The following is a 14,930-nucleotide window of genomic DNA, read 5'->3' on the forward strand; positions in this document are numbered from 1 at the left end:
AGGACTATCATGTAAACATGAAAGCGATAGACTGTGGAAAGGAAGTGCTTTCCTGTTACATTCTATCTTCCAAAATGAGCATTGTCAGCTCTTTGTGATTTAAAACTTAATTACTAAACACAGTGATTTTGAAAATGAATCCCTGCCTTTGACAAGATAAGATTCTGAAAGCAAATGTTTCCAGTTATACATTTTGCAAAACGTTCTCTTAAATAGAACTAGATTGCCCATGCAATGTTTTCATTTCTTTTTCCACAGGTGCCAGAAGCAAACACATACTGGACAAAGATGCCTAGTTATATCAGTGGTAATTTCCCAATGAGTTTCCACTAGTACATGTGTCCTTACCTTTCTGTGCCATGAGACAAAATTCTTCCTGGAGTTTTATGTAGTCCGTGGAGGTTTCCAGGGGGTCAGCGACGTGACTTGGTGGCATCTGAAATTCGATGTCCGCACAGAGGTTAGGATTGGATGAATGGAGGCGAACAGGAGACATGGTGGAACTGAAAGGGACCTACATTGAAAAGCAACAGATACACAACACTGTTTTGCCAATTTTCATAATGCTTAATGTTTACAAATATTTGGACACTTTTGTCAAGAGGTATCTTCATAGCAGGAATGTTTTGAGACAGATGGCTCCTAGTGCTGATATGTCAGTGCTCTTCTACAGGGGCTGCAAAGTGGGATTATAACTAACTTTCCACATGTTTCTGGAAAGGAGGTGTTGTGCTTTTTCTATACGTACATTTCCAATTTGCTCTATTCATGAACAGTGTGGTTAATAGTACTATTCTCTTTAAATGTACAGTGTTCCCTCACTTATCGTGGGTGTTAAATTCCAGGACCATCCACGAAAAGTGAAAATCCACGAAGTAGGGACTCTATATATGTATATTTCATTTCGAGGGTGAGGCAGAAGCGAGGAGAGATTTAAAGGCACCATGCACCTTTTTTTGCTAGCTATTTCTGCTTTGCTTTGCAATTTGCAATTGCTTTGCAATCTTTGATTGGCTGCCTTTTTCCCGAGGGGAGGGTGACACACTCACTATATCTAGGCATCATTTTTAGTATCCTCCTCTAAAATTGAGTGGATATACATGTGAAGGGGATGTTTGTGTACATAATATGAAATGAAAATTCTACTTCTCATCATTGCCATTTCAGCTCAATAGTGCCTGGAAAGGTGACATCATCATCATCATCATTATCATTATCATCATCATTATGACTAAAATTCTATTGTAAAGGTAAAAAAGGTAAAGGTAGTCCCCTGACATTAAGTCCAGTCATGTCTGACTCTGGGGTGTGGTGCTCATCTCCATTTCTAAGCCGAAGAGCCAGCGTTGTCCGTAGACACCTCCAAGGTCATGTGGTCGGCATGACTGCATGGAGCGCCGTTACCTTCCCACCGGAGCAGTACCTATTGATCTACTCACATTTGCATGTTTTCGAACTGCTAGGTTGGCAGAAGCTAGGGCTGACAGCGGAAGCTCACGCCGCTCCCCGGAATCGAACCTGCGACCTTTCGATCAACAAGCTCAGCAGCTCAGTGCTTTAACCCACTGCGCCACCGGGGGCAAGATATTTTTAATTAAAAAAATAATGAGGTAATGACATCTTTGTTTCCTGAAGGTTTGACGTTTACAAACTTCATTTCTTGCACAAAAAATATGAAAAACACTGTGTATAAAATTATCTGTATAAGGTCTATATGAGACATAAATAATTTTTAGACTCAGGGCCTATCTCCAAGATAGCTCTTTACATAAATGCAAGTATTAAAACATGAAAAAGAAGCCTGAATCATAGAACACTTTTGGCTTTAGGAATTTCGGATAAGGGATACTCAACCAGCACACACACCCACACACATTTCTATGGTTCCCGTGTTATTAAACGATCACTATTCTATAATATAAAGACATGCAAGGCAAAATGCACACAACCTTGGGTGAGCTCTGCAGCCCAATATTCAAGCATTCCTTAATAAAACCATAACTTAATTCAGCATTTTACCACCAAATGAAATGCTAAATTATTTTGTTATCTAAATAACATACACAGCTCAGATGTGAAAAACTATCACAAAATATATTCCATGCTTTTGAAATATCCTCAGCAGCATCAGCATAAAAAGTCATATTACTTTGCATTGAAACAGAGTATTTTTTATAACCAGTGACTTAAATGTCTTACTAGATAAGTTATGCTGGGGGCTGAAAAGGGGAAGGTGAAAAATATGATTATTTTGCATTGATAGTCCAACAATAAGGCAATACTGAGTTGAAGCCAGAATATTTATGATAGGGTGCATTCAGGCACAGATGTTCTGTAAATTTGGAGCATCTGTCTTTCTGGGTTCCTCTATGGGTTTGGACTACAAATCTGGGGATTAGGATTCAATTCCCACCTTGGCAAGTCACACACACAGCCCCAGAAAACCTTGCCTTACGATCACCATAAGTCAGAAATTACTTACAACAACAACATTTTAATGGGATATTAGATTGTAAAGTTGTGTCATAAATAAATAACATCAATCTTTTCTTTAGTAGTGTTAATCACTAACCATCAATGCACAGATTAGCTTGCTTAGCCTATTTATTACTTCAGTGAAACATCAGAAAACCTCCTTCCTTCCAAGTTTCAGGTATTCTCATTTCCTAACCATTCACATTTATTGTATCATACTTTGGAAGTCATCTCAAAATAAGCCTATGTAAGTAAGTTTTCTCTTACTGGAAACATTTTGCTTTGTGTGGACATGTGCGACTAGAGCCTCCCACCAGCAAACCCAATTATGAGACACACACTGTGTTGGGATAACAAATGGCCACAACCTGTTTATTGCTTACAGAAGAGACTCAGTGTTGGCAGACCGGCATGGGTCCTGGAGCCAGGAATCGGACAGCCTGCTACTGTCTGATACCGCTTAACCACTCCAGGACCGGCGCAATACTGGGATCCCAACACCGTTGCAGCCCTGGAGAACCACCGGTACCTTCCCAATCCCTCCAATGTGTGTGTGCAGTGGGGGGGGGGTTACACAAATCAGATCCAGGGCCCATGCCACACGCCATAAAGTTGTGACAAAGGAACAATGCTCTACAAAAACTATGAAACTTGAAAATGTTTATAAAGGGTGGGTGGGCTGGAACACAGGAAAGGTGCACTGCTTGGCATGGCCTTTCACAGCGTATGTAAAGGCTGCCCTCGCAAGCTTCGGGCAGCCGGCCCAGCTGATTAGGGGGCAAGAAGGGGCTGCCTCTGATTGGCCAGCTGCCCAGCCAGAAGAGACTTCTCCTGCTGCCGAGGGGGCTTCTGGGAAGAAGAAGCCCCCTCCAATGCCATGGCGGCCGGGAGGACACCCCACCAACCACATCTCCGCCCGGTAAGTCGGGCAAAGCATATTCATACAAACTGTCAATCCATGCTACTCAATACAAAAAATACACACTTCTATTTAGTGACAAATTATTGGGGAAAAATAAAATAAAATGTATCTGGTAGTGACAGTAATATGACTTTTTGAGATTATGGAAAAGAAACAAAATTATGCAATAGTATAATATAACATGATGGAATTCCATGGCGGATCTGACATCTAGCTGTTTTGCTTCAGCTTTCTTAAATTAGCACAATCACTTCATGGAATTTCAGTCCAATCATTAGCATCTCTATTCAGAAATAAGGCCTTCTAAGTTCAAAAGGACTTACTTCAAAGTGAGCATTAGCAATTTAAATGCATAGCTACTTTCTGAGTATTTATATCACACTGTGTACAAAAATATGTCGACATATGAAATGTTTATTATTTCTAGTTTGTTGTTTTTATGCCGTTTTCATATTTGCAATGGGCCTCTTTGGATATCTTTATTTGGAAAGGGACAAGAGTTACATATTTCATCATAATTTAATAGATCATAAGAGGCTAAGGTGAATCTCTGGCATCATATACTTGGCTTTGTATGTCTGCCTTCTCCGCTAAAATCCATTTCAAAAATATGTTTGGCTCCTCCCTTGACAGATATTTTATTTCACTTGATTATTTTCACCTCATCTTCTGATCTGGAAGACTTCCCATGGTGGCTTTACTATACCGTAATGCTAACACAAGATTGTGTTACTTTCAGATGTTGATAGGAAGTGTCCTTTTCTTCTCAAGCTTCTTCCTAGTTATCATGGCTGCTCCCATCCCCTTCCCCACTTTGAATGTTGGAAATAGAAAGGTCACTTGCCCAGTTACATGTTTGTTTGTTTTTTTAAAAAAACATGTTCTAGGATAAGAAGTGAGGAATCATGGAGCTGTGCCTCAGGCAAAACAATGTAGGATGGCAGCTGGAGGACCACGTGCCTTATTACAGAGGACAATGTCCAAAGAGACTAACTGAAGTTATTGTGGAATTTGAGGAGTTCCTGGAGTAGGAATTCCCCAAATACCATATTGGGAAAAGCAGTGGCAAGACTCCTTTCTACTAAGATAACAAACATACTGCCAGATGTAACTACCCGAAGTCTACTAATCTTAGGAGTACCACCAATACAGAAGCACAGAATTTGTCTCAGAAAGTATACACAAAGCCACTCTGAAATATATTGGAGAAGTAATTCTAAACACACACATGCATGCAGTGTCCATTCCAGCTAAAATGAAGCACTTCAAGCTTAATTTGTCAAGACTTTAATCCATTCCAGACTAACAATATGACCGAAAGAGACTAAATTTGGCGAAGCTTTGCACTGCATGCTCCAGCTCACACTGGCTGACCTGTAAACCAATACAGGTTAGAAGATTTGTGAGCACACAGTATTTTTCATTGTGTGGCTAGAGCAGGCCTTGAAACCCAATCCTTCCATGCTTCCCAAGTGTCACACAAGCACCTGCCATGCCGTTTATGTGCTTAGTGTGATTAGTACAATCCGCCATATGCAATTTCCCAACTTTAATGCTGTAGGTGCCTTAACTGTTAAGTCCACTCACTGTTGTAGCCACTGCTGCCGCCAGTCTCTGTCGGCGCCGTGCAGAACTGAACTGGCTTTTCAGCGATGTCCCTTCCTGACAGTGAACCGGAAAAAGAACAGGGAGGCAAAAGGAGGGGAAGAATGGTGGGATGCAGGGAGATGAAAAACAATCAGAGAAGGGCAGGGTTGACATGAGTCCCTCAATATAAGTGATGTCCCTTATCTGACGGTTGGCAAGCTTGTTCCTTGTTATAAAGACTATCCCTTATCTTAGGGTAAGAAAGTTGTTTCTTTTACCCCCGGTTGGACTACCACATGATACAGAGTCACACTAGAAGACCTAGAAATTCCCAGAAAGGTGTTTCTTCTGTTTTTTAAAAGTAATTTTTAATTAACATTTTTTTCAGTTTCATGAGGGTCCTACATCCCAAATCCCAGCAAATATAGAGAGGTAATGGAACAAAAATAAACAGATCATGTGATTTTTAGTGTGGATTCCTCGTAAAGACAGAAATATTTCCATCATGTTATTCCTTAATGCAGACAACATATTAATTCTAGAGAAAAACACATGGCCAATGTAACTGAAATCAATTATTTCATCTGGTATTTAGGTAGAGTATAAACTTGGTAATAGCTACTTCCTCATTGTCATCTCTGCAAGTCAGGAATTTTGATTGACCCTTATTGCTATTTTGAAAACCTGGCAATTCTAGAAACGGAATAGTTTCCTAACAGAATTTTACTTCCACAAAAGAAGCAATATTCCATAATCCTGAGCTAAAATGAGGATTGTGGTGTAACAGATATGAGTGATCTGAATTATATGATCACTTCTCAATGTGCCCACATCCTAGCTTGACAATTCTTTTTGATTTCAGTTTTTCAATGCGCAAAGAATCTGGCAGTAGTCCTAATTCTCAGGATTAAATAGCCTTCAGGAACGAGATAGTGTTCTCGTTCAGTATTTTAAAAATATTTGCTATAGGATTTTCTCAATAGTATCCAAATAAGAGGTGCTGTTGGTTATATTTCCGAGGAAGGAACTGGCAAATGTGGGATTTCTTGCCTAAGAAAACCATACAAACTTCATGGGATCATTGTAAATTGACAGGTGACTTGAAGGTATGCACACACACACATCTGAATGTAAGGGACAACTGTATGATATTCATCATGCAAAGGAAAACAAAGGCTATGGGATGAAAGGACAAACAAAATCCAGACATTGGAAATAACTGGTTTACTTTATTCATTGTTGTAGCTTCTTTCTGGTAGAAGATCGAGCAAGATGGCGCCGAGGACGGCTGTGTAGTTAAACTCCCCGGTCTGTTTTTACGTTTTATCTAATGTTTTAAATATATGTTTTATTGCATACTAGCATTTTATCAGCATTTTATCAGCTATTACTTCAAACTATTTTTATTCATTGTTGTAGAAATTACCCAGAATGTGGCTCTCACATCAGTTGAGTGAACTTGCAAATCAGCTATAGAAAATATGTACAGGTATAATCCGTATAAAGCTATATAGAGTTTTCTGTGATACCAAATTACACTATGGTTTATAAATTAAATCTATATTACATACCTATTCATTACATTCAAGTATTTGAATATGTGTGGTCTTGTTCAATTCCTCCATTACGTTCCATTCAAATATAGTCTGTATCACTCCCAAAGCAATGAGGACTGCAGACAAACACTTACTCAACAAAAGGAGTAGATATAAACTCTAAAATGCCACACAAAAGTGACCAGAAAAGGACTCACAAAATTGAAGTCAATCTATTCCTTCATTTTCTTGAGAGCAACCATACAACCATAGACCATTGGTAAACAGAGGCAAAGCATGCACTTCTGCCATTAGACCCTGAAACCTTTGAGCTGAGTCAGACATGCTTCACAATCCAGGAAAGGGGAATCTTAGGTTTGCCTCAACCTCTGCTATACCGCGCCTGTTCTGCTTTTTCAATTGTTCCCTTAGTGGAGCTCATGCAAATTCCATGTACAGGTAAGATTAGCAACTGTGCTCCAATTAATTTATCTGGGAGTAAGCCTAGGACAGAGAAGAGCCCATGGCAGAGCAGCTCGAGTGTTTGACTAGGACTCAAGGAGATGATAGTTTGAATCCCTAGTCAGCCATTGGAACTCATTTGGACAAGGCTCCCTCTCTCTCTCTCAGAGGGAAGCAACAACAAAACAACTCTCAATAAATCGTGCCGCAAAAACTATAAGGATCAAGATAAGTTAGATTTCACTAAAGGTCAGACAAAACTGAGAGAGACCCCTGAACACACACTCCACCTTATTATACCAGACTGAGAGAATCAACCAGGTCCTCGATTGAAAATGAACTTTTTGTGAACCACAGAGAAAAACGAATCTGTCTTTTTGCATGTGCAAAAACTACTAAAAACGATGAAGAATATTTTACAGGATGCACAATGGAATATAGTATTTCAAACTATTCTCTGAAATGAATTACCATCAACAAACAAACTCTTTCCACCTTTAATTCAGCTAAAAGAATTTACATACTTTGACATACCAGCAAAGGTATTTTTGTACAGACAGTAAAGCCAACATTGGAGAGAAGAGTCTGAGTGTAAGTCTAATTGGCCAAGATAGGTAAGGGCCAGCAGAACCTTGGTCTTAATTTCTCATAAGAACTGCTGTTTTGACCTGGAGAAAGTTTGGATCTGATGTAATATCACTCCTTCACTCTACCGCATCTCTATCCCACTCCCACTTATTTTTCAGCTGTTCTGCTGGCGTGTCTTAGTCAGCTTCAGTGACAAGACTCCTACACTGGGTGTTCAGGATATTCACTTCCACCTTCTCCTATGACATGTATTTCAGCTGCCAGCTACTAGAACAATAGCAGTGAAAGATGAGAAGAAGACGAGAAACAGCCTGCAACTAGTCTTCTCAGAAAACAGATACTAATAACAATGTGACGGAACAATTTTTCATGCATACACATATAAAACATAGCACAAAAACAAGCACAAAGATTGCTTGAAGGTGCCACTCAGTCTTGAATGTGAATAAAATATTTGAAAATATCTATAATTTTCATTAAAGAACCATTTTTAACTTAAAAACTTATTCCAGCAGAAATTATTATTATTATTATTACTACTACTACTACTACTTTACTGACACAAAAACACAGTATGTCACAGCAAATAGGATATATATATATATATATATATATATATATACACATTATTATTATTATTATTATTATTATTATTATTATTATTATTTGAAACACAAGATGAGTCCACAGCAGACACGATCACTCTGCTGGTTGTTGTATTGGATCACACGTCGGACACTTCCCAAGTGCCTAGGACTGTGTGATGTATCAGCGAATAATGCATGCAGATCCTAGTAAGGTGGCCTTCTGCAGCAGGCAGATGGTAATTTTGTCAGCACTGATTGTGTTTAAGTGCAGGCCAAGGTCTTTAGGCACTGCACCCAGTGTGCTGATCACCACTGGGACCACCTTGACTGGCTTGTGCCAGAGTCTTTGCAGTTCGATCTTTAAATCCTCATATTGTGTCAGCTTTTCCAGTTGTTTCTCTTCAATCCTGCTGTCACCTGGGATTTCAACATTGACAATCCATACTTTGTTTTTCAACATGATCGTGAGGTCAGGAGTATTGTGCTCCAAAACTCTTGTCTGTCTGAATTCGGAAGTCCCTGAGTATTATTATTATTATTATTATTATTATTATTATTATTTCCCACAACCCTACCAACATTTATCTTCTTTTTTTAGTTTGTTCACCTTATCAGTAATAGCTGTGTCTTGTGAATTATCAGAAGATCAAAGCTGACCTTTTCCAAATGAGCATGCATGCACCAACCAATTTCACTTCCAAACCTTGTAGGAAGTTGACAGGAAAAGGAATAGTCATTAAGCTTGGGAAAGAGGAAGGAACATCAACTGGCAACACAGCGCATAGCTTTCAATTTTTTTTCTGTCTCTACCAGAGAGACAGTCAAACCTATTCTCACTAGAGGAAAGGGACAAATGCTGAGAGAAAGACAAGCCACAAAGGACTCCATTATATTCATCCAACTGGGGGAAATCCTGTCCCTTTACCTCTCTGTATATATAAAAAAGGACATAAGAAGGAGGACAGAAAAAAGACAGCAATTAGTTTCATTGTCGTTGGTAGAAATAGTCTATTGTAATTCCTGTCTTGAGAAAGAAGAAAGAGAGAGGAGGGAGAGAAGAGGACCTTGGAAGAAATACTTTTTGGATCATAAACCTTCCTCTCAAATCTTATGAAGCATGGCCTCCATCCATGATATAAATTTCCCAAGTTGTTAAATAGGGGACATTCCTCCAAGCAATGCTGAGAATATTTTTCCTCTCTTTGAGATTCAAGTAGGAAACAAGTGTCAGGCAAGAAAGCAGGCAGTGAATATCACTGTTTCTCATTTCTTTCCAGGAAAGAGCAAAAAAGAAAAACCGTCCCACACATTACTTCCAAAATTAACACAAATCTTAGAGCATTGCCTCACATAAGTGCCTAGAGGCAGTTTTAGCTTGCCCTAAATGTCCAGGCAAGTAGCTATTTTCAAGCTTGCAATATTTTCTATCCATTTGAAAGTGGTATCGAACTCTGGAAGTCTAAAGCGTCACAGTTCATCAACATGGCCATAAGGTTAAGACCCCTTCTACACTGCCATATAATCTAGATTATCAAAGCAAATAATCCAGATTATCTGCCTTGAACTGGATTATATGAGTCTATACTGCCATATAATCCAGTTCAAAGCAGATAATCTGTATTTAATACAGAAGTGTAAAAGGGGCCTCAGACCTCTGATGAGAAGTTTGGTCATGGCTCCTCCAAACATGTTCATGTAGCAAAACAGAAACATGTGCTAATCAAACATTATATGATACACAGAAAACAAACCAGGACATCTTTGGTAATGATAACATAATGTCTGGGATTCAATAACTCTGTAACTAAACATGTACCTTAGACCCCTTCCACACATCCAAACAAAATCCCACATTATCTGCTTTGAACAGGAATATATAGCAATGTGGACTCAGATAAGTCAGTTCAAAGCAGATATTGTGGGATTTTCTGTCTTGATATTCTGGGTTATATGGCTGCGTGGACGGTCCATTACAGTGAAGGGTTTTCTTTACCTTTCTTTTTTTTACATTCCCCCATCCCACTGCATATTATCCCACTGCATTATAAAACTGACAAAACTTTTTAAAGCAGATTGTGGTATGTTGTGAAGGTGGAAAAAAAATCAAACATCAGATTGAACAAGGAGAGTTCAGAAACCTTAGCTGATTGGATCCTGTCCAGTAACTTGCTTTGTGTTTTAACAAACTTTCTGTCTTTCTTCTCTCAATTTTCATATTAAGAGCAGAACAAAGAAAAAGACTAAAGAGCCTTGATCTTCCAGTTTTTAAAAAGCATTCCAGAACAAAAGAAAAAGACCTGAAAATTATTTTTCTGTTCTTGCTTTTATGTAAAAGGGGAAAAGAATGTTTACCAAAGAGTGTGATGAAAGGGGGGAAAATAACATGAACTCAATACCTGGAGCTGTATTTTAGCATCTTTGCTGACACTTTTTGTTCTCCATCTTCTTGTGACACGCTTGTCTTTCTTATCTACACAGTTAGCCTACATAATAAAATAGTTAGAAGGCAACAAAAGCACTACATTAAAGCTCACAAAGTGGACACAGACAATATTGCAAAAAATTAGGTCAGAGTGTTAGAATCAGTTCTCTGCAAATAGAAACATGACAAGAATGTTAAATCTAGGCTTTAGAAGCAAAACAAACAGGCCGACTGGAGAGCAATTAAAGAACAAAAACTCTGAAAGCAATTGTAAAGCCAGTTATCTTTGGTGCAGGTGCTATGTTAATCTAAAATTCACTGCAAAAAGGTGTTTGTCCTTACTTCTGTGTGACATTCCAACTCCCTAGCAAAACAACAACAAAGAACAACTGAATATTACATGGATAGAATAAAGGATTCCATGAATCACACAATCTATATTTCTACAAATTAGGCAAGTGTTTCTAAATTTGTGTTGGATGGGATTATTTATAGTCTTTGTAGAGCCTGCGTGTGAGAGCATCACATTAAGCTTTTATGACAAGCAGGAGTGGCTCAGCAAGCTCAATTTCACTGGAAACACTGCGGTCATCATGACTCTGCTCCCAGCTCTCCGGATTATCTCTCCTCTGAACAAGTCAGAACCACAAGGCACGGTCTATATCTTTGACTAGTAAGAGGAGAGACATCAAGTTGCAGTAGCAACTATCAGGTACTTTGCAGGCACATGCTTAACTCACAATAAGCCAAGTTTCCCTGAAACCCTATCTTATCCTGATATATAAACAAGATCATGAAGTTATTCTCCACCTTCTTGGGTCTCCTTTGAGTGACCTGAGAGTTTCTAAAGTTGACAAGGCTATACCTTCTGCATTGTGGCGTTTCATATCTTTTGATAAATGATACATTGGATGTTTCAAGTTTAAATAATGTTATTTCATTAGATTTTAACAAAATATGTTTACCTGCATATCGGTGAAGTTTGGAGCTGACTGAGTTCTCTGAAGTATTTCTAAGTTTTGAAGGATTTTACTGAGTTCCACAAGGTTTGACTGGCAGTGTGCAAGATCTGACATGGATTTCCAAAAGAGAAAAAATGGGGAGGGGGGAAGAGAGGGATATATATTTTATCTTGCTTGAGATTGTGGTTCCATCTCACACTGCCATATTATGAAGTTTCATAATGCAGTTTAACTGCATTATATGACTCTATACTGCCATATAATGCAGTCAAACTGCATAATGAAACTGCATTACATAGTAGTGTAGATGTGACCTGAGTTACTTGCCTTGGATGGGGTCACATCATCTGTACAGCAGCACTACCATACTGATTTGTAAAACAAATGTAAAATATTATAGTAACACTTGTTAGAAGCATAAAGAACCTGTCCCATCTTTGCTTCCTCAATGCATTTTTTGTGTTAAGAACATAAAAGAGCAAAACAGTAGGAAAACATAGTGGAATAACAAATGGAAGCCATTGATATTGCATAAATGATGTCAGTTAATTTTGGGACAAAAGTATTACCTGGAATCACCTGGATCAGTGGTTCTCAACCTGTAGGTCACGACTCCTTTGGGGGTCGAATGGCCCTTTCGATGCCTAAGACCATCAGAAAACACATATTTCTGATGGTCTTAGGAACCAAGACACTGCTAACTTTTTCCCTTTTGCTTCCCAGAGGCCTTTTCTTCTTCTCCAGAGGGAGGTGGTGACATCACTCAGCCCTCCCCCTCTGCTATTTTAGAAGGAAGAGACGGGAGCGGGAGAGGTGAGGTTTGCTTTGTATCCACGAGGAAAGGAGAAGGAGAAGGAGGAGGTGAGAAGGGAGAAGGTGAGGGAGGAGGACAGGGATTAACAAGGGGTGGAGTGGCCCCTCCATGGCCAAATCCCAGGGAGAAAGAGAGGTAGCAATGAAAGTACATCCTGCATATCAGATATTTACATTACGATTCATAACAGTAAAATTACTGTTACAGTTATGAAGTAGCAACAAAAATAATTTTATGGTTGGGGGTCACCACAACATGAGGAACTGTATTAAAAGGTTACGGCATTAGGAAGGTTGAGAGCCACTGCCCTAGATGGAGATAGGCCTCTATTTTTCTGCTCTCTTTAATCAACCACAAATTAAAAATCGAAGGAGCGTTTGCTTTGGTGTGTTTGGAAGGTTTGTTGTTTTAATTATATATACAGGCCTGACATTCGTATGTCTGAAAGTTTAATCTTAAAGATTGCAAGAAAGCAACAAAATCAATTTAAATATTATGATTTATGGAAGGCCCATAAAGGTATTACCCTGGAATATGATTTTTTAAAATATATAGATATAGATATATATAGATATAGATATATAGATATAGAGATATCTGTAGGTCTAGAATTGTGGACAAGTAAAATAAATAACACATGGAAAATTGTTTAGCACCTGAGAAATTAGTGAAAAGAAGAAATAAAATTCTCTTAAGAAAGAGGTTTGAATAGTCATTGGGAATCTATCAAGGTGTAGCCATAGCACAACATCTAGAATCCACAAAATAGCAATTGATTTATTGGACTAACTAATGATGTACAAAATATATTAGACAACTTTTGAAGCTCCACTGGCTTCTTCATCAGTCAAAAGTATAGAAATCATACAGGAAGAGAAGAAAAAAAGGATGATGTTAGAGTCATAAGCTTATGAAGATGTTGTTTTTGTTACTGTCAGTTAAGAGGGTCTGTACGGATATCTCCCTCTTTAGCCATGTGGACACTGGAAGACAAAGAGTCATAAAATCCAGGCAATAAATGGATTCAACTGAAATTTTATTGGTTGGATTTTATGACTCTTTGTCTCCCAGTGTCCACAATAAAAACCAGGCAATAAAAAATGGAGTTGAAATGACATCATGATTTCTTCTTCTCCGGTATGATTTTAACAGCTGATGAAAAAGCTAGTGGTGCATTGCTTGGTGCATTTTTGGTTCTTGTTTTTTTTCTATTTTGTGGATTTGGGATGTTGTATTCCATTAGAAATTTGCATTTTTATATTTTTTTGAAACACTCCTAGTATGCAGAATTAATGCAGTTTGATATCACTTTAATTGCCATGGCTCAATGCTATGGAGCCACGGATGTTATAGTTTGACAAGGTTTTTGGCCCTTTCTGCCAAAGAGTGCTGATGCCTCAGCAAACTACAAATCCCAGGATTCTATAGCATTGAGCTATGGTAGCTAGTGGTGTCAAGAGGCACCCTTTGAAAGAAGATGTAGATAAAGATTGGAATCACATGGCCCTCAAAATGGCACCGAAAGGAGTCTTTGAAAAAATGATATACCAAGCAAATCACAAATTAACTCATAATGGTAAGTACAGATGAACCACAACACTAATCTATTGCACTATACAATAAAATTTGAAACATTTTCTATTCCTGGTTTGAAAGTAATTTAATTATGTGGTATATACTTCGAAAGTAATTCTTATACTCCAGAAACTTTGGTTTTTGTGGCACAAACTATGGTAGGTTTAATTGGTGGAGACGCTGTGAGATATTCATTGAAAAACTATAGTAAAATGTGCTGCAGGATGTCCCACAAAAACAAAGTATTTGCAGTTTAATAAACTTACCCATATTTTTATGATAGAACCAATTAGGAAATGACATTTGTAACCCTGGAACAACCATCATATTATTAGACTCTATGGATACCCCTACCATCACCATGCATTAGCACAGCGGTTCTCAACCTGGGGTCCCCAGATGTTTTTGGCCTTCAACTCCCAGAAATCCTATCAGCTAGTAAACTGGCTGGGATTTCTGGTAGTTGTAGGCCAAAACACCTGGGGACCCACAGGTTGAGAACCACTGCATTAGCAAAAATCCTGATAATGAATTAAAGAGAAGCATGGCATGACCTGAAGGAACCACTGACCTTCTGAACATCTATCCATCTCTTCTGAGTCTTGCAACCAAGCAACTACTTTACTTTGGCCAGTGGTACATGTTGCAGGTAACGGAGACAGGCTGTTACTGCAAGGGATAGGTGGCTGCCATGGGAAGTTATTCTGTGATGCCTAAGGGAAAAAAGCAATATACAAAATTGCAACAATGAATGATAAATACAGAACCCTATAACCTCCTATAATACTGAGAATACCAAATATTAATAAAACAGTCAGTGACAAAAACTAAACAAGGGATACGTTTTACACCTTAATAAAATTAAAGGCATATAGAAATTTGGCACTCTAGCATAAAAACCTCCAAACCTTCAAAAACAGATAATTCAATAACAAAGGTTTTCATGAATGTCTTGTCCTCTTCTCTGACTTAGACCCCATCTACACTGCCATATAAAATCC

The 14,930-nt window shown here is 38.4% G+C and overlaps 1 protein-coding gene across 8 annotated transcripts in view; it reads right to left on the reverse strand.

The window, feature by feature from the left end:
- The window catches only part of OSBPL6 (oxysterol binding protein like 6), a 117,258-nt gene that overhangs the window by 30,715 nt on the left and 71,613 nt on the right, over positions 1-14,930 (reverse strand). For 4 of the 8 annotated variants that reach the window (XM_060779750.2, XM_060779734.2, XM_060779721.2 and 1 more), the window contains exons 9-13: positions 14,501-14,642; positions 11,544-11,647; positions 10,553-10,639; positions 4,985-5,059; positions 349-514 (exon numbers count right to left, since the gene is read on the reverse strand). In XM_060779750.2, coding sequence (XP_060635733.2) covers positions 349-514; positions 4,985-5,059; positions 10,553-10,639; positions 11,544-11,647; positions 14,501-14,642 — 574 coding nt within the window. The remainder of the gene's footprint in view (positions 1-348; positions 515-4,984; positions 5,060-10,552; positions 10,640-11,543; positions 11,648-14,500; positions 14,643-14,930) is intronic. The other 4 variants (XM_060779741.2, XM_060779759.2, XM_067471294.1 and 1 more) reach the window with 2 other exon arrangements.

This window comes from Anolis sagrei, chromosome 1 (assembly GCF_037176765.1).
Source record: "Anolis sagrei isolate rAnoSag1 chromosome 1, rAnoSag1.mat, whole genome shotgun sequence".
Taxonomy (NCBI): Eukaryota; Metazoa; Chordata; class Lepidosauria; order Squamata; family Dactyloidae; genus Anolis; species Anolis sagrei.